Raw genomic sequence first — 21,361 nt, 5'->3', positions numbered from 1 at the left:
GGACCCTTCTTCCTCCCCCCCTGCCCCCCTTCATTGTACTTAAAACATGTCATGTTTATCCCTCACTTGTAGAAATTGGAAATGAAACCACGGAAACTTGCTTGCCCAATATTTATAAATAAGAATAAAGAAAGCCATCAATTTCTTTCATCATTGTCTAAAATTGATCCATTATTCATTTACTTATATAAAAAGAAGGTAATTGTCAGTTGCTAAGGTTGCTAAATTGCATGAAAAAAACTTGTTAATGATGATAGATGGCTTGAGTATAATAGATGTCCGAAAATAATGAAACAGTTTGGAAGTTGCTGGACAATATACAGTCATAAGATGTATTGGTTACACGTCCACTATTTACAATCTGTTCACGCGGTTATTTGGTTTGTCCTGCAGGCTCAATCCTTTCTATATTTGTCTGCGTGTCAGAATATTCCCAAATTTGTTTATCTAAGAACTTCGTACTTATCGTTCAAAGAGCAAAGTCCGTTGTACTGTAATTAGTGCCGACTGGAAAGTGCATTGTACCTACAGGAGACATTTTAATAGTGTAGAGACCTTTAATATCTTTATTAGTTCCCAGAGATAACACAGATTAGCATTTGAACTTCGGGCGTACAAGTTATGAGTCCGTTCAGTTTTAATGTAATTTTCATAACAATTTTACAAGCCACCTTTCAAAATATAAATCCTAGTAAGGGACATACTGAATTCAAAACAGAACATAGTAAGTGAAGTCGGGAAGTATTTGTTTCTGAAGTGACGACTAACACTGCGTTGAAGTATTCGTTATCTGTGACGTACTTAACTGGTTTGTTTGGATTCTCGTCTTTCTAGTTTCTGCAGGTAAGCGCAGCACTTATGATTTTGACACTATATTGAATTCATATGTTGCTATTAATCATTGTCCTCTTTTGATTAAAATTAAATCATTATTAAACTGTATGACCTATCTCTATAAGGTATTATAAAGCAGGAGGGCGTGGCTTTGGAGTAGTGGAAGGTGTCCTCTCATGTCGGGGCCCGGGAGGGGTTTCCTGCCCCCAGATGAATAGTTTAGACTTGAAATCGTCCATTCTAAGCACCATATTACGCCTAAAATAATTATAATAATATAAAAATATAAATAGCAAATTAAGTATATCGTAAAATTTGTAAAATTATATCTCCACCCTCGCAAAATACTATGAGGATGTGATTTTTGACCTAAAGTTGCAAAAAGTTCCCATCAGTTCTGTTAACTAATTAACTTCAGCCAAATGAATATCGCTTGAACTCACGTGAACATTCAGTTCTGTTCACAACATGCATAAGTTGGCTTGGTACAGTTTCAGGTTTGACAGTTTGGCTTGTTAGCCTACTCAAACAGAAGTAATAGTATAACTCACCTCATTATCACAGTTAGCTTCTCGTCCTTTTGGCTAAGATCATGTGTAATATATGTTCCATTTCGAGGGGAATCGTGATACACACCTGACGATGATCACACAGTCACAGTCTCGATGCAAGGTTACTGGGGTGAGAGCGGATCGGTCGTTTGGGTTTTTTTCGTGCCCAGATTCTTTCTTGTGTGACTTTTTTTGCAAAAAAATTTAAATCACATTTAGGCTCATTTGTATGGACATATCCGATAGATATTGCATTTCCATGAACAAAAGAACACACTTCCTAAGGGTATAGGCTATCTATTGTGAGAAGTATTTTGATGTATATAGTATTAGTAAAGGCTTCATAATTGAGGCACCTTATTAATTGACGCACCTTCAAATATTACTAGCAACGATACAGCAGGGAACCTAAACTTTTTGCAGTCAAACAGAGTTACATATTTGTTGAGTTTTAATCCATTTCAGGTATATGCTTATAAAATTGTGGGGTTTTTTTTAAGCTTTTAACACACATATTTTGAATATTTACATTTCTGAGGAACTATATGAAAAACGCCTTCTCTTGAGGTATTTGGACTTTTCCTTGATAGACATCGTTGATCAAATCCTTAAGTGCGTCAATTATGAGCCCACCATGCTACACAAGGTATTGTAAAGTCCAAGGTTATTTTTAGTTACTTTATTCCTAGCATTACGTGGCAGCTCGCTAGAATCCGTAGTTGTTGTCGCGTTGTTGTGCGTCTTTCTGCGTACGTTATGTGCGTTACATGATATTATATTTAACATACATTTGCATTCAGCTGTGCGCGATCGATTGGCTTGTCTATCAAGAGTTATTATTATTGGTCGCTATCGGCACTTCAGCCAATCAGCTGAGCGTCCGTACATTCTGGATTATTCCAGTTTGTGTGACTTCAAAGCTAAGAAGCATATATTTTAATATTCGGGAGTTCTCAGTTAGTCTTCGTCCCGTAAGGACGTTTTGTAGGAGTTCTCATTTCTTTAGGCCCCTTTATTGTTAAAACGTTTCAAGTTTGATCTCATATATTGTTCTCGATATGGAATCCGAATACTTCAATAAAATTTATCAAGGGAAGAAAAGAATCGTCTCCGGAACTGTTTTCTAATATAATCTCTATATTTCGGACTTATCCCTCGGACTTGTATAAGGCGCCCACGCTAACCCGACATAGGTATCAACTAAAACCACGTCTTACACTATCACACACAAGTACATCTCCGATAAAGATGCTTGCTAGCCCGAGTGTCGATAATTGTGTGCAAGACTATAAAGGTCACAAGTATATTATAGGCCTAGTCATACCAGGCATAATCAGAATGATCTCAAATTTATTATAAATATTATATTACAGGATAGTTTGAAATAATGGAGAACAAAGGAGAAGACAATCAAGGGTTTGAAGATATTTCACTATCTGTAAGTATTCCTTGTAACTCTCACTTTCCATTACATCTAAAAGGTCGAAAATTATCTGTTCAGCGGTTTTGACGATTTGTTTATCTCTAAATTTCTCTGACGTCACTTGACAACCAAAACTTACTAGAAAGAATGCCTTCGCTATGCAGTTAAGATTCTGTTTCAGATTATTTGAGAGATCAAGTAAAACTGTAAGCAAACTATGGGCGCTATCCACTATTGTGTCGCGAAAAACGTTGCGGCTGGGTGGCAGGATTTTGCCAGACGTCGGCAAATTTATCTACACTGTAGCTTGCCGACGAAGATCGAGTAGGGTAGTTTAGCTAGTGTTTATACAATTTGATAATCGATTGTGAAGGAGCATGGATGATGTCCACATAGACGATCGTGGGTCTAAAAGTTTGCGAACCACTCAGCCAGTTGTACGTCTTTAGATGAGGATGATCTGTCAAAGTTTATATTTATATATATATATATATATATATATATATATATATATATATATATATATATATATATATATATATATATATATATATTCATATTTGAAACAATGCTCCCCTGGAATGTGTCCCTCTTCTTCCCTCATCAGGCCTAAATATAGGTTTCATGAGGAGACACATCTAGTACAAATTGCTCAAATTTATTCCTTCCCAATCCTTTCCAACTGTAACTACATTGAACACCACCCCTCCCCCATCCCATGGTTTAGATAATATGGGGTATCTATATTCCATTTCCAAGGACCCCGTGATACCTCACTTGATGCGACATCGTCATGTAAGGGGACTGTGCTCAGTGAGAGTGGTCGTTTGGTTTTCTTGGCCAGTGGGAGATTTTTATTCTTAAATAGTACCTCCATGAAAATGATGAAGACAAGCCAAATTCCTATTGTACAAAAGAGAAATAACTTCTATTAATATTCAAATTAGATAACACAATACACACATACAATATCACACAAAGACACGAATCGCTACAAGCTACACATCTAACACGCTGCAATCCTCCGTGTTTCACTGTGTTGAAGGTACAACAATGAACGGATGACCACATGCATACTACTCGGGGATCTGTTCCCTTTCGAGGGGAATGGTGATGCACACCCGACGACGATCACTCAGTCACAGTCCCGATGCAAGGGGACTGTGGTTGAAAGCGGATCAGTCGTTCGGTAGTTTGGTTTTCGTGCCCAGGTTCTTTCCTGTGCGACTTTTTCTTAAAAACTACTCGGGTTAGGAGTGAATCAACTTATTTAGTTTTTGTGCCAAGACTCTATCTGGGTTGACCTTTCTTAAGAAATACAACTCTACGAATTTACGAAAGTACTAAAATATCCATAGGAAACTGTTCCTGTTTCAAAGAAAAATGGACCTTCCGAGATTAAGGGGAATACTATCTCTTTCCATGACGTCAGCTATGACATCAAAGTGACCTATAAAAGGAAGACAACCACCAAGACAATTTTGAATAATGTCAGGTAAGTCAGCCAATTATTACCACAAAAAAAAAAACCGAACCAGGATTGGGGAGGGCCGCCAGCTTTAATACTTATGGGACCCACCTTCATTCGACGGCTGAGAATTTCTGGTACTTCATTAAACAATACACTGGGGGTTGGTAAAGAAACTAGAGGGATATTAATATATATATATATATATATATATATATATATATATTCATGTTCGTTCAAAATTAGTTTTAAAATTCGGTCAAAATAAACTGATACAGATGTTCGTTTGAAATTCATGAATTGCTCATAAATTGAATGACACTGCTTTTATAATAAGCACAACGCCTAATACTTTTGGAGACTTTTCAATAGGTTGTCATTACCCTTGTTTCTGATTCAATGACGTTCGATACGTCCCCAGTAATTCACTGCAAGTATATCATCCCTGACCACCCATCATTTCCACCAATTCTACCCTCCCCCCTTCATCACAACCCCCCTCCTCCCACTGCCACGAACTGCAATTACGTAATCAGGATGTATATATAAGTAGACAAATTATGAGTTTGTATCCATTCCCCATTTTCAGGATCGAAACTTTGCAGGCACCTGAAGAAAGTATCAAATGTAGAGGGATGGGAGATCTCTTCCTCCCCTACCATGCCCCAGCCCCTTCCCCTCACCTCATATATCGAACTTCAATGAAATGTCTTTGCATATTCAAAAGTGAATGATCATTATGCATAGATTCATGTACTACGTCATTGTTTTATCTACATCTATATATAGTGGTATATTCAAACCAGGGATGAACGCTATCCTTGGTCCAACAGGAGGCGGGAAAACATCGTAAGTATTTATGATTGTTGCATAAATTCATATAGCAGAGTTTAAGAGATTAGCTTTTGAATTGTATATTCCTTTTTTTACTTCATATATTGTAATACGGTCTGAATAAAGTTCCTAATAAAAATGAATACATGAATAAACATCAGTTAAGTGAAAATGGTGAATACTACAAGTAGCCTAATAATATAATATATATAGGTTTAATATCGTTTTGAAGATGGTTCTAAGAAATTGGTACCAACTGAAAGGCAACACAGAGTCTTTAAATCTTTCTCCTCCTCTCCCCTGCCTCCCCACCCTCCACCCCCTTGTTTTCTAAAACATTTGTCATCATTTTCCCGAAAGTCACAGTCGTATTCTGTAAACTAGTTTTACAACGTGCAATGTTTGTATCATGTTTGTATTATTAAAGTCATTGGCAAGAATTTTCTAACGAGAAAATAGACGCTTCTTGAAAAGTTCTCTGAATTTTATTAAATTTGACCTAAAAGGTTTAATATTCTTCATTTTTACAACTTCGTCATTTTCTCCAGCTTACTGGATGTTCTTGCCGCTAGGAAGAATCCAGAGGGCCTGTCAGGAACAGTTCTCGTGAACGGCAAAGAACAACCTCGGAATTTTAGACTTGCCTCTGGATACGTTGTGCAGGTACGCGCATGAAAATACACACCCCTCCCCCACCCCACCCCCCCCCCAAAAAAAAAACAATCAAACAAACAGGAAAGAAAAATTCAAAAAATAGAATACAACATGGAGAAAGAAATTATAAATAGAAGTATAAAACTATGCTGCCATTGACGAGATACAAGGGTGTGTTAAGGGAGGGTGTGTTGGGGAGGGGGTGTTGGGAGGGGGGTGTGTTGGTGGGGGATTTTGCTTTTTGCAGGGGTTCTACCTTCTACCATATACTACATTGGTGATTTATATTACTTTAACATAGAATTATTTTGTTCTTCTTTTTTTTTTAATGTATTAACTTCAGCAACCAAAACCTATTCAGTTTATAAATTTATAAAGTTGAAGTAAGAATCATTTTACAAACCAAATAACAGTGTCTGCGTTTTATGCTGTAGTTCCTGGATAAAGGTTTCAATGTGCTTGAAAATTCTATTCCTTTTTTTTATTTTGGTGTTATTCCATTAAATTCCATATCTTCGATGAAATGATGCTATCATAATAAGGTTATCACCCATCGTTATGTAGATCTTAACACAAAATGTGGATATAGCTGCTAACTTTTGAAAATGTCCCTTCAAATGCTTCGCCATCTCTGGATTTTAAATTAACAGGATGACGTCATCATGGGTACTCTAACAGTCCGAGAGAATCTGGAATTTTCCGCTTCTCTGAGACTTCCAAGGAGCGTATCGAAGGAAGAGAAAAGTAAACGAGTCGATGATATCATAGAGGAGCTTGGACTTACAAAATGTGCCGAAACAAAGGTTTGTCTCAATTTGTGTTTCAAACATATTTGCATATCAATATCACTCACTGTTTATAGATCGTGTAATAAAGAACTTCTGTCTGAAACAAAATGTAGTAATAATTTACCACTACAAGCTCAGTATCCTAGATTCCATATTTTATCAAGAACTCAGTTTACGCATTTACTCTAATTTGTATCATCTCGTCCAAAGTTATAATAGTTCGCCCAAAAACACATTTTACACTAGAAGAGATATTTGATTATAGTAAGCCATGTAATGAAAGCGATGATTATAGAATTTAATCACATCTGAATAAATCCGAATATTCATTCACATCTGAAATAAACCCGAATATTCATTCACATTTGAATAAATCTGAATAATTTCATTAAATCTATACAGGGAATTGTTTGACGCCACAATAAATGGTTTCTGATCAGTGCCTTGTCTTTCAACATCTTTTTGCTCGTTCAATATGTGAAGTCTTGCTTAGGGTGCATTCCCGTGTATTGGATGGAGACGCCATACGAACCTCCAGGAGGGGGGGGGGAGGGGATGGGAACTAGTATAATTTCACAGAAAATAAAAACTACTGTCTGTTTAATCTGTCAACTCTTGTTGAAAGAGAAGGCATGACATAGAAAGTGTATACAATTTGTTCGTAAATTATTTGAGCGAGAATTTTTGAGATTCTTGTTTTTGTTATAGATACAAGTGACGAAAGTTTCTGTTTAACCTTTACAGTATACTCCAATTCTATGCGTCCTATGACACAGACTAACGTACATTTCCGTCTCCACACAAATAGCTAAAATTTCCCTATTTAAATCCACAGATTGGAACACAATTTATCAGAGGAGTGTCTGGAGGGGAACGTAAGAGGACCAACATAGGTATGGAGCTGGTCACTCAGCCCGGGGTTCTGTTCCTGGATGAACCCACCACCGGGCTAGATGCAACTACAGCGTATGCTGTGATTCAACACCTAGCACGGTAAGGATACCATCATCACATCATGAACAGGAATGAGGTATTGATGCGCATGTATGCTTTAATCACCACCAAAGCCTCCCCACCATTTTCAACATTATTATTTCAACATTATTTTTCCAAAGATTTAATGTGATGTCTTGTAGGGGAGCACGGAGTGGGAAATGGGGTGGCTTTTGACTTGAATGGTAAAGTGAGAGACAAACATACATCATATATCCACTCGACCATATTTAGAACTGTTAGACATAGTAGGAAGCTAGTGTAATTTTCACTTGTGTACCAGTTCACACTTTTATTAGTTTTTGTTTCTAATAAGATAAAATCATTTCGATCGGTAAATAAATAGCAAAACCAAAATACAACCATCAACACATCCTATACACCCCCATGCTAACAATGTGACACTAAGCCCATGCAAACACTGTGATACTAAGCCCATGCAGACACCGTGCCACTTAGCCCATGCCAACACTGTGACACTAAGCCCATGCAAACACTGTGACACTTAGCCCATGCAAACACTGTGACACTTAGCCCATGCCAACACTGTGGCACTAAGCCCATGCCAACACTGTTGACACTAAGCCCATGCAAGCACCGTGACACTAAGCCCATGCAGACACCGTGCCACTTAATCCTTGCCAACACTGTGACACTAAGCCCATGCCAACACTGTGACAATAAGCCCATGCCAACACTGTGACACTAAGCCTAAGATGTAAGTTCCTTCACCCTTATCGGTTACTCTTACCGTGCTAAGCAAGAACAGGTAGCGTTTATCCTCAAGCAATGTAAATGTTTACTAACGTGATTTCATTATAATTTTTATCTTATCTCTCTGAATAATCTTCAAGTATTAATTAACTGTGTTATATGCTTAGTTCACGAACGGGCTAATTGCCGACACCGGCGAGGTCTATAATTTCCAAGTAAACTAGTTGATAATTTGTGTGTAGTTTACCTTCGACCTAGATTCATCCCACTGTATGCTATATTGTGACTACAATATAAATAGGTACATGGGTCGTTGAAACCGACTCACATGTATGGGGTAGAAGCCAAATTAAAATGCTATATGTGAAGTCTATAGGTCCACAAACAAGGTCGTGCTAATTACTTGTATTTCCATGGAAAGCCATCCGAATATTTAATTCAGCACATTAGATATTAATAATATCAGACATAAAAAACTTGCGTATTACGTAAGATATTTAAAGCTAAGAAATTAAGATATCTCATATATATATATATTGTTTAAAAATATAATAAAAGTAACTACATATTTACGAGGTCTCACATCTCAACTTCGATGAGACAGAGAAATTCATTTAGTCATTTATTTTTTTCAATCCTAATTTTGTTCAAAAACATATATGATGTACTATAGTAACATATTTTTAAATAATATCTAACATTTTTCAAGAAAGAGAAAAGGGGGAAGGGTATTACTTTTTTTGAAATTTCCCAAAATGAACTTGTTGCAATTATTGAGTCATCCAACTTTGGAATTAAATCATATCGTTTTCCATCCGACTCGGACTTGAAAGATACTTCTCTATTGACATTTTCCCAGGTTATCACAAAAAGGACGCACCATAATATTTTCCATCCATCAGCCTCGATTCACAATTTTCCGCCAAATTAACCGTCTACATCTCCTGAGTTTGGGTGAAACTGTTTATCATGGACCAGCTGATAGCGCTTTGGAGTACTTCAGTAATATCGGTGAGTATAAACATTTAGAAAACAGGAAACCCAATTAATTTAGAAGGGGCAAGACATATCATAAAAACTAAAACACAATCGATAACGTTCGCGTTCTTCTGATCACGCGGTTTTGGGTTGTGGTGTGAAAATAAACAAATGAATGAAAAATAAAGCTAGCACCTTTTTTTCTTCTTCTTCTGTGGCGTCAAGAAGACTTGAAATAAAATGCAGGATATTTCGTCTCATGCATGATGTGGGTCATTATTTGGTCGCAGAAATATCTACAAGATCGATATGAGGACGAAAGCATATCGTTTACTCTTCTGTGGACAATATAGTCCTGTGCATAGACGTATAACGATGGGCGTGGCCCTGATTTAACCTTCGAAAAGAACAAGGGAAACTGCGGTCAAACTTGGTTGTATCTCTCCGATACATGTTTCTTAATGATAAATAATACGAGGGATTTACGAAGTGCCGGACCATAGGGGCAATATGGCACCAGCTTTGTTTGAAAAACCTCGACAGTGTCCCCTTTGCATTGACTAGTTCAAGAGTGTCCGTTTTTGTTAATGAAAAGTACACAGTTCCTTTTTTTGTAATTAAACGTGCCCCATTATTGGAAATCTTTCCAAGTACACAGATGATCCATTTCGCCTGGAGGTTTTGATGTTGTTTTTCGTTTTGTTTGTTTGCCTCTCATATTAAAGACACATGTCCCACTGACCCTCGAAGTTTGTGTCCCCCCCACCCCACCCCTACGGATTAAATTATCCTCCATCACTGCCACAGTACATAATCATCCCGTATAACGTGCATGGTGGCTGAGAAATACGATGGGCCACAATCCCTACATCGTTGGTGTAAATATAAACAATATACCAGTTAATCGTAATTTAAATACTGAAGGACCAGATAAAGATCCCTCCACTTGGGCTATATCTTACTGAAACATTATCAGCATGTTAACTTTGTTAAAAAATATAGTGAGTCATTTTACTGTTAAGCGAGGATTACCGGATTTCATAAAGTAATATATTACTTGAAATATATATACATATACTCTTTCTTTTACGATTGAAATTTTTTACTAGGCTATGTTTGCGAGGAGCACAATAATCCAGCGGATTTCTTTCTGGATACAATTATTCTGAACCAGTCAACCGTAACAGGAGGAGGGAAAACTAAAGGTAGGGTATGAAGCAAGTGAAGGTAGCCAGCGAATTAGGGCGCAGGGCCTCTGGGGGGGGGGGGGGTTGGGGTGGGGTGCTGGGGTGTGGCATACACTATTAGTTTTGAGGGGGAAAAGATTAGTCGTCACTTTCAACACAACAATTTTCCCCACGAACTGTAAAGTTAGTATCCAATATAATTAAGTTTTTCATTTAGTTCAGACATGCAGCATTGTAAAGTATGCTTATACGTTTGATTTAAATTTAAGTGGATGAGTCGACTTGTTTAATTTTGTAATTCATTTCTAAAACGTGCTCGTCAATATCTAACACATTTTCGTCATAAACTTTTGCAGAAATATAACGATGATATTGGATGTAATGATTTGCATTTTTTCCTTCATTATTTATATCGCATACAAGTTTGATAGTTTAGTGATAGACGACAAAACTCATGTTAGTTTGAATAAGTTTGATTAGGTCCAGTCACTTAGTGTGTTCCGTAGGGCTGACGTCAACTGCAAGTTGACCTTTGACATGAATACATCGATAAATATGACCTGCATAAGAACCTACATAAGAAAACACTCATTTTGAAGAGAACAATGAATTTCACTGTTTTACAAAATGTTGTAAAATATGTTTTTGTAGCTGTTTTTTTTTCTCCATTGTTTTGTTCCTTTTAAAGCACTTGATACGGTGGAGAATGGTTCCTTCTCACGCCCAACAGAGTTACTTACAGAAGTCTACAAAAAATCGGAAGCAAAACGCGATCTAGAGATTGAAGCTAAAAAGATCATGGGTGTCTCCTCATCAGGCAGAAGGAACCGGCATGCCGATACTCAAGAGATATCATATGCTACCTCATTCTTTCAGCAGGTGACAACGTCATATTTAATACGGATAGAGTGGATTAAGTGGGGGTTTAAGGACTAAGGTTAATCTCTAACTGACATGTTCCTTTAACTCGTCACGTCATTTCCGGCAACTCGTTACGTCATATTTGAATCTGTATTTTGCGGGTGTTTTCCTGAGCTTGTGTATATTCCAACTCCATGGACCAATTTACGACTGCCAAAAAGCCTAACCCTTCCACTCATGAGTTGAAGTAAAAGCTTGTGCTTTACAGAGTGTTATAAGTATAGTTAATTCGTCTTTTCTTGACTTCCGTAGCTCACCGCTGTATCAGCGAGGGCAGCAAAGAACATAATACGTAATCCATTTGTGATGGTAGTCCAGGTGAGTGTTGCCATGGAGATCCTTTTATAAACTAGACATTCTAGAGACTTCTGTTGTTTGTTTGATTTTGTTTGATTTATTTTGTTTTGTTTTTCACGTGCAAATATACAATGTGAAAGTAAGTCTTCTCTAAAACATGCAATATGTAGAAAACTTCCTGAAGATAGTTGTAAGCTCATCAATACTTCCCTTAAATCATGCGTGAAAGCCAGTATGGGGAAAAATCAAACGACGAGATGGCTCATAATTATATGAGCTATATATATATATATATATATATATATATATATATATATATATATATATATATATATATATTGTTATATATATATATTGTTATATATATATATATATATAGTGTTATATATATATATATATATATTGTTATATATATATATATATATTGTTATATGTAATGTTTTTAGCTGTTCAAAAGAAAACATGAACATTATGGTATATAGTATATATATGATAGCAGATGTACTATTGCCTTGTTTATGTTGTCAGATCAAGTCTTCATTAAGAACGTCAAAAATATGGAGATGACCCTGGATTTCGCATTCGTTGTCAATACTTTACACAAACTTTCATAACAAATATTTAAAAGATACAACACTCCTGAATAGGAATCTAGAGTTTAGTTCTTTCTATATCATTTTGCAATTGACAGTTTATAACTTTTTACCAAAATTGTTTTATGTAATTCTTGTATTTCAGAATGTGATTTTGTTGATCTTTGCACTCTTGTCGGGCCTGATCTATTTCCAGTTAGATAACAGCAGGCCTGAAGGTATCCAGAACAGGTGAGAATGAATGAATGTCCCATATTCAACTCTTCAGTATAAATATTAGAGAACTAAAACCAACTACTAAGTAACCAAAATACATCACTTCTCCCAGAAATGAACTGTAAAGCACACGCAGGTTCATCATTTCCCAAATGTGTATACTGCGGACTGAACTACGGTATAACACAACATAACACTACAAGTAACATAACACTACAATAAAACTACACTACAATAACATAACACTACAATAACATTAACACTACAATAACATAACATAACACTACGATAACATAACACTGCAATAACATAACACTGCAATAACATAACGCTACAATAACATAACACTACAATAACATAACACTGCAATAACATAACACTACCATAACATAACACTACAATAACATAACACTACAATAACATTAACACTACAATAACATAACATAACACTACGATAACATAACACTGCAATAACATAACACTGCAATAACATAACGCTACAATAACATAACACTACAATAACATAACACTGCAATAACATAACACTACCATAACATAACACTACAATAACATAACACTACATTACTACAGTAAAACTACACTAATGTGACAGTAAAACTGTACGGTAATGTTACAGTAATACTTATGGTGACACTACAGTAACAGGACAGAATAATGCAACAGTAACACTATACTAATAACACGGCAAATAACAGTGGCCTACATTCTAGTGATGATAGTTACACTACAAACAGTGACGTGCAGAGAAGAAAGGGAATTTGCAACCACCCCACCACCCCCCCCCCCCCACCTCCACCCCACGACTGACTTAGATACCGGAATGATCCTTTGATGGGCTTTAGTTGGATGAAAACATATACGAATGAGCCAAGTGGTGTGGCTGTGGGGTCGTTTAATAAAGGTGGTTGGATGCTTTGGCGGTCCACCCGGCCGAGGAAAAACTTAAACTTTACAGTTGTTGCATTCTGAGGCAATCTTTTAGACGTTAAATTTTGCCCTCCCCGCTTTCACGCCATTGACTAAAGTATTACTATATACATCAATACTGCGATATCTCTAGTGCACAGGTCGACCAACCAACTTTGTTTTCTTTGACATTTGAAATGTGATTAAAAAGCAGAACATGACAGGTTCCTTTTTTCTTCTTCTTCTTTTGTTCAGAGTTGGGGCATTCTTCTTTCTCAGTATGCAGCAGGTTTTTGCAAACATGAGTGGCATGGAGATATTCATTCAGGAGAGAGCAATATTTGTGTAAGTTTATAAGTTCAATCCAATTTCCATTGCCTCGCGATAACAGCTTTGTTTGAGGTAACGTTTTCTTTTGAGGGACCCGAGGAGGGGGGGGGGGCTTATAAGGAGCAAAGCGAATCCTAATACTGCTTTAAAATGGGTTTTGCATTGACGGTGGTTCTGCCTAGCCAAGAAAAAACGTATCAGATCCACTGGCGCAATCACCTTTATTTATGTGAGGAGCGGGCGGCTACGATTTTTCTGTCATCGATCGGGAGGGATCTAAGTGATTTTTTGGTACATGGGAGTGCTCTAGATGCAAACTGGTGGTATATTTTGCACCTTTTGAAACAATATTGCAGGTTTTTTTACTGTTTGGCTTTACCGCATATACATGCTATATTTATGTACGGTATAAGTATAGGAATATTTTAAATATTCAATGCGCAGGCTGTTTGATTTTGTAGGGGGGGGGGGGAGGAAAGGGCTAAAGCGGTTGCGCCCCTGATTTTGGACGTCATTTGTAACACCATTTAAAATTATTTTACGCTAGTCACGAAAGCTTGAGAAAAGGTGGCTTTGTGTTTTTCCTAGATAACTTGCTAAGCGTTCAATTTCATATAATATGGACCATGATTTTGACCTTTAATTTTAGCCATGAATCAGCTAATGGGTTTTACAGAGTATCGCCGTACTATTTTGGGAAGATAATTTGTGATCTGTTACCGTTGCGACTTTTCCCGACTCTGATATTTACAACGATTACGTACTGGATGATTGGTAAGATTTTTTTTTTACATATAAGTGAAACCACGTGATCACACCTTTCCATCTCATTCTCATCTATACGTGTTTTTGTCGTCATTTTGATTTGATAAATTTCAATTTTCGTTGTGCATTGTTACCTTTCGTTGAACGCATTTCGAATATTTCTTTGTGATTGAGAGTAGGTATTTACCCTTTTGAGGGGATACTATATACGAAGTAGGGTAAAACACCATTGACAGTAGCGTAACAGCGGTAGTACTGGGGGAAGGGGAGGGGCGGGAGGGGAGTGGAAAGATTCGGCTTGTAATGAGGAAGATTCAACTCGTTATGTGTTCCTCGTCCCTTCCTCTCCCGGTGAAGACATTTGTAACTAAGGAAATAATGACTAACAAATTCACAGAATAAGAAGGGCAACCATCAATAACCTCCGAACCCCACTACGCACATGAGACATGAGGTAGGTAGTATGAACGGTACATGTGTATGTGTATTTATGTATATGTGATCTTCCCGCAAGCAGGAACTCGCGAAAGAAGCCATGGAGGCTTGTAGACTCGCAAGGTGACCGAAGCCAATCTCTCGGCACACATCCATTTAACGTCCATGTCGGGAAGTTGTTATTGAACAACACCCTTGCCAGACGACACACATTGCTGTCGGCGGGGAATCGAACCGGGGATCCCATGACTGGGAGACGCCGGCGTTAACCACTAGGCTATACACTCCGCTTTCAAATGCTTCAAATGCTTTCAAATACACTCCGCTTTCAAAAGCACTCACATGCTTTCAAAAGCCCAGAAGATTGGGGGGGGGGTGGGGGACAGAAACATCGATAAATTATGTCTGGGTTCAGGCCGCTAAATTGCGACCGGATCCATTTTTGTAATCTTCATCACATTTACTTAAGTATATTTTGAAAATACAAAAATACACTATATCCTTTGTTCAATATACTCCAGCTCCATACGGGACCCCTGACTCCCCCCCCCCTCCCTTCCCACTCTCTCGGCAGGCATTGGTGGGGAGGGGTTGGTTAGTTGTGGAAGATAATCGAAAGACGCGCAAATGACGGTTGTTTGATTGGTAGAATATATATATATATATATATATATATATATATATATATATATATATATATATATATATATATATAGATTAAAACAAACAGTACATTTTCCATTTGTATTTAGGATTGAAACCTGAAGCCAACGCCTACTTCATCTTTGTATTCACGTTGGTGCTTACATCATTTGTAACTACTGGTGTCGCTTTTGCCGTAAGCTCATCCTTCAAAGATCTCGGTGTGGCTACTATTATGAGTGCGATGGTTTTTGTTCTGTCTATGGTAAGAATTTGAATTTATTCACATAACTCCTCTTTACCCTGTCTCCATGATTCTACATACACGCACTCGAATCATCATATATCTTTACCAAACTTGATAACATTTTAGCACTGTGCCCTCATTGACCTAATTCAGGGTCAACGCCCACTTCCTCTTCCTGCTTCGTTTATGATCTACTCACTGACCTCTAACATAGGTTAGAGGTCAGTGGATCTACTGAGTTAATAGATTGAGGGTAGCGTACTCCATATAATTTCCCATTGACTCACACAATAGATCGTCACAAAGTTATGTGGCCCTTGTAGAAGTTCTTACTAGCTAAACCCTACCCATCACTGGATGGTGACACGTTCATTGGGTATTCGTGGCATCTTCAAATTTCCTTTTCATGACCATGAAGATTTTGTTGTTGCTATGAGAGCCTGAAGTTTTCTTCACTTGTAAACAAACGTCTTTACTCGGTAGTGAACAATTTTCGTACGCTGCTCTTGGAAGGCCGTTAGTGGTCTAAACTTGCCTCAATTGGCCCAATTTTCTCACTTCATGTACTTCAATGTGTTTAATCTGACATCCAAGTTACAACAAAAAATAGATCCTGGATGATAACATCAAAAAGGATGTTCGCCTTTTTCTTTTCGTCATTTTTCCTGAGACAGGGACAGGAGAACACTAATTGGGCGGATCGATAGAGGCTCTATATCGATTATGCCACATTACTATTTGTTGAAATTTGCATGCATTTCAAAGTTATTCAGTTTTATCATGTATGGAGTGCCAAAAGGGCTGATGCAACAACTGAGTTTGATCCTACGATCAAATTTGATGCTAATGCGAATGGTTTCCTCATGCAGCAACGATGAAATTTGCCCTTTTGGCGCTCCATATATATCTTTTATGCAAGATGCTGAAACTTGTCAATACCTTCGCGAAGTTGGCTTCGTGATTCAGATCGGAGGACCCGTGAACAATTGTCATTGTACCCAGTGGCGGCGGAACCGGGGGGGGGGGCTTGGGGGGGGGGGGCTCAGCCCTCCAATGAAAAAGTTGAGGGGGCAAATGCATGATAAGCCCCCCCAATATTTACCAAGGCTCCGAAACTTGCATCTGCCCATTTTTCAATGCATACTTGTCGATCAGTCCGATGCACACGTATACTATATAGGTGTGATAATTTAAGTAATTGCTGGGGGACCCTCGGCCCGTCCCCTGGCTATAGACCACATTGTCACCCCAACCGCGTCTTCACGCCCCGTGAAAAGTGGAAGCAGTGAGTGTGAGTACCGGTAAGCGTAACACAACTTCGTCTTAGGTCAATGACTTTCCTCATTTCAGCCAGTTGTCCAACATCCCCTTACGTAGTGGCGGAGCGTCCATACAGTCAGGGGGCGGATGCCCCCCCCCTGACGGACTCAAATGGACTGCTGGCGCCCTTTTCAGCTTTTCACTACTTTTCACTTATTCGCGATTATTGACTATTTTATTGCGCTCTCATATACCTATTGACATTTGTCATATTCTGTTGGTGTAATTTTCGGACAAAATGGCGACGAAACCTATTTATTCTCCGTTTATCTGCAAATTAACAAGGCCCGGAAAGGGTCATTTCCTGCAATCTAGGGAGTATCTTTACTCAAAAATTTTCTGTACGCTCCTCGCCAACCTGTGGTGGCGCTCCGCTTAGATAGTGTCGAAAGCGCCCCTACAGACCATTCCTGCCCCCTGACCAATACCCCTAGCTCCGCCACTGCCCTTACTACACTCAAAAACGTCTTTGCGAGTACACTGCGAGTAATAGCTACTCTCTTAAAACACCATCGAATATACAAATTACAATGTTTTTACATACTTTTTTACGTGCAATCTGAGAAATTGCAGGCTTGAGACCCATATTTTAGGGCTAGGTATTCGCAGCATAAAACACTCGGGAAGTGCCGTTTCCGGCCATCTGGGGCTTTGAAAAAACCCAAAATTTTCTTGTACGCTCCGCGCCAACCGATGGTGGCGCTCCGCTTAGATAGTCTCCACACATTAGCCCCCCCAATAATTTTTCCGTTCCGCCGCGCCTGATTGTACCTCCGTTTGGGAGTCTGATATCATATTTCTTTAATTATGAAAATGAAAGAACATTCTTCATCCCATATCCCCGTAGGCCCCGGCGAAGTGGGCGACTGCTTGAGCATCCTTTTTTATGATTTCGCTAGTATTTTCAAATGCAACGTACAAGGCCTGGGAAGTGCGACTTCCAGCGATCTGGGAGGCATTTTCGGCCAACATTTTCTTATACGCTTCGCGCCAACCTACGGTGGGGTTACTCTTAGATAGTTTGCCTTCAAGCTTTGCCCCTCCCCCCCCCCCTTGGCAAATTCCTCGCTAGGTGCCTGCCCTGACCCCGTCTCGTTGGGTTTGCTTGGAGATGCCGTTCATTTGACATATATTTTTCTCTTTTTGCTATCGGTATATCATGGGATGCGTTGATCAACACCAAGATACGAAACTACAATGAGAAATGACAATTTGTCAGCTCTGTTAGCTAATGCCTTGTGGGTTTGCTGCTGACGAGAGGTCAGGGGCTACACCTCAGGGTCCCGGGTCAATGACTAGACCCATGAAATTATGTAGGGCCCGGAAAATATACATAACAAGCAGTAAAAGGTGCAAAATTGAGTCCCTGTCACATCTTTGTCTTCTCGACGCCAAAATTAATACATTCAATGAAGAGGCCTACATTCGATTTGGTTTTAGTTATTACGGTCTTAACTTATTCTGATGACTCATGTGCCAAATTCCAGAATAAAGAGTACACTGGAATTTTCCATCACGCTTTTGAAGCAATTGTGTTTCGAAGATCATGTTTACTGTTTTGTTGTTTTATTTTCAGATATTCGGCGGTGTACTGGTGAATATTTCGTCCCTACCTGAGTGGATTCAATGGATACAGTACTTAAGTTTATTCAGATATACAATCAATGTAAGTTGCAGAACGGATGCGTGTGTATGTGTGAACTGGGGTAGGCCTGGAGGGGGCATATCGTTAGTAAAAATGGACCATCGATTTTGTTCACAATATGAAAGTCGTTATAAAATCATTAGGTTAATGAAAACAACAAACCATCCCGGGAGCGATAACTGTTGGGGCATTTTATTTGCCAAAGGAGCAACGATTTTTATTCTTGAATGTATGAAACTCAAAAATCCTGAATCACAAGGATACAAGTGTTTCCATTCATCATTGTAATTTAAATGTGTAAATAAGTGACCCTATGCTAGATGCTGGACCAACAGACTTGAAAATACCTCCCACAAGTTGCTCATTGAATGACAATTGTTACGTAGCAGTCTAATAAAAACATCCTAGCCTTCCTCATAACCTTTTTGTAAGACAACATAAGAAATAGGGCCTGCAGTTTGTACATAGGATTGTCCATTTTAACAGATGAAATATGAATATCTCATAAGCATCCTGGTAAAATAAGCATTCAACTCCAATGTAACGTTTGAGATAACAACATTTGAAGTTGACACATTTTGCAGTAGAACGGAAGTTGAAGCAACCGTTTGTGATGTCTAACAAGGGCACAAACCATTTGCCCCCTTTACATTACAATTTTCTTATTCAAAGTTGTGATTTATATATCTCAGTATGAATAGTCTACCGTTATAAGTTTAAATATGGTTAACTTGACATCCAATTAGGTAAAATTGGAACACTAAAACAAATGAAAAAATAACAGTGAAAAACAACATTCATGTTACTGCATGTCATTCTGCAACTATTACGTCATATATACCTACTTACTCCAAGTTCACAAATCTAACAAATTGTGACAATTCAGTTATCAATGTCTCTAGTATACCATCTCGGAATTGGATGAAATTTTCACAAAGATGTATGATAGACTGTGTTCCTCTTTTGTCAGTAGAAACTGTCTTTTTGCTCTGGATTATCCTTTTAATAAACTACTGGTGTTTTTATCTCCGTCCTTGCAGGCTCTCTCCATCAATGAGTTTGTTGGACAGACATTTTGTGACGAAAATAATTTGTTTTGGTGAGTACCCTTTCAGTTGTGACTAGCAAGATCCACCGTGTAGATGCATCGCACCACAATTTAACTGTTCCATTGCCTTACACACTAAATTCGAATGCCCCTCCCGACCCCCTCCCCCAAAGCATAGGTAAACGTTTTTAACTGGTACATCCTTCCCACCACGAGATAGCTGATGTCTAAGCCTATCATGGCCCCTGCAAATTTCCATATTATGATCGTTTAGATTTTGAGCTAGAAGAGGAGCAAGTTTAAGCAAAAACCTTCCGATTGCTCGGAGAGTCGAAGTAATAGCCAAATTTTATTTAACCGAAGAATTTCTAAAATGCTATAAATCAGTTGTTATTAGTCAGTTGAAGTGTCCTAATGACAATCCATTTTGCTGTTGCCAGATGTATTTACAAAATACCGCAAAAATTTAAAAATACCTATCTTCGTGACGTAATATGCTACCAGGATGTCGTTTTTGCCGATAAATTCTGAAGTTTTTTTTAGTAATTTTACCACGCAATCAACTTCAGCCACCACAAAATCCTTTAAAACACCAAGATGGTTGACAAAAATAATACAATTTTGTTAAATCTGCTGAGCTTACATTTTGCTGTCCGTTTTTAATTCACACAGCATACCTGGTGAAGCGTTCTTGGATAGTCAGGGCATCAACTATACCACGTGGGGTCTCTGGCAGAACCATGCAGCCTTGGCTGTTATTATAGTGTTTTTCTTTACACTGGCATACATTCAACTTCGAAGGGTACCTCGATATAAGTAATAAATGAACGTCATTATTGCTACACATTTTTCTTTCATTCGGTATTTAATGAATTTGACTTTTGTCACCCAGTGCCGATACTCGTGCACCAAAGACTTGCACATTGATTTACCACCAGCATTTCAAATTAAAACAATAGGGAGAGGTGGGAGGAGAAATTTCTACATAGATTCGAATTGGTAAAATGTTGCATGAAACAAGGCATTATCATCACTGGATGTGTGCTGCTCTTTGCTCTGAAATATTATTACAGCTCAGATGAGGCGAGTTGATCTTATCCTTTCAAACAGCCCAACTATTATCTGTTGGGATATTAATCTTGGTAGACAATGGTTATGTTAATCTGCAGTTATTTTTGTAGTTAGTTAGATTTTGCAAATACTATTAATTTCCTACCTTGCCACTGGCGGATCCAGGGCCTTTGTTTGGGAGGGGCCAAAGTGGCATTTGAGTGATATGGGGGAGGGGTCTAAGGGGAGGGTGTGCCCCCTCCCCTTTGGAAAATTTTCTTTTGCTGAATGCCCTCAGATGCAATTTGGTGCGACAAAAGTGTACAATGATGTTAATTTACTTCTAAAAACAATGTTTCCCAGGTGTAATTTTCTAAAATATTTAAAAAAAATTAAAACAAAGTTGGGATCATCTTTCTCAAGAAATTTTATTTCTCATAGGTTATAAATTTCTTACAACCAGCCTGTAACTGCAAAATGGTGTTAAACTGTAAATCCCCA

General features: G+C 38.1%; 1 protein-coding gene across 1 annotated transcript; it reads left to right on the top strand.

The window, feature by feature from the left end:
* The first annotated feature begins 217 nt into the window (after nt 1–217).
* Nucleotides 218–21,262, top strand: LOC139968715 (broad substrate specificity ATP-binding cassette transporter ABCG2-like). The gene is made up of 18 exons (XM_071973024.1): nt 218–843; nt 2,759–2,823; nt 4,167–4,303; nt 5,066–5,125; nt 5,659–5,773; nt 6,415–6,567; nt 7,388–7,545; nt 9,119–9,270; nt 10,347–10,442; nt 11,113–11,303; nt 11,598–11,663; nt 12,381–12,466; nt 13,634–13,723; nt 14,358–14,482; nt 15,661–15,815; nt 18,694–18,783; nt 19,803–19,861; nt 20,483–21,262. Exons 2-18 carry the CDS (start codon nt 2,773–2,775, stop codon nt 20,628–20,630), a joined length of 1,932 nt encoding a protein of 643 aa, XP_071829125.1. The 5' UTR covers nt 218–843; nt 2,759–2,772; the 3' UTR covers nt 20,631–21,262.
* Nucleotides 21,263–21,361: the final 99 nt, after the last annotated feature.

Source organism: Apostichopus japonicus, chromosome 6 (assembly GCF_037975245.1).
Source record: "Apostichopus japonicus isolate 1M-3 chromosome 6, ASM3797524v1, whole genome shotgun sequence".
Classification (NCBI taxonomy): Eukaryota; Metazoa; Echinodermata; class Holothuroidea; order Aspidochirotida; family Stichopodidae; genus Apostichopus; species Apostichopus japonicus.
This window is presented reverse-complemented; position numbering and strand designations above follow the sequence as displayed.

What these genes read in the sequence shown, in the direction of transcription:
- LOC139968715 (XM_071973024.1), top strand. Translation starts at nt 2,773, where the DNA reads ATGGAGAACAAAGGAGAAGACAATCAAGGGTTTGAAGATATTTCACTA. An exon ending in CAAAATGTGCCGAAACAAAG is followed by an intron (nt 6,568 to 7,387) that starts GTTTGTCTCAAT and finishes TTAAATCCACAG; the next exon opens with ATTGGAACACAATTTATCAG. An exon ending in CAGGAGAGAGCAATATTTGT is followed by an intron (nt 13,724 to 14,357) that starts GTAAGTTTATAA and finishes CTTTAATTTTAG; the next exon opens with CCATGAATCAGCTAATGGGT.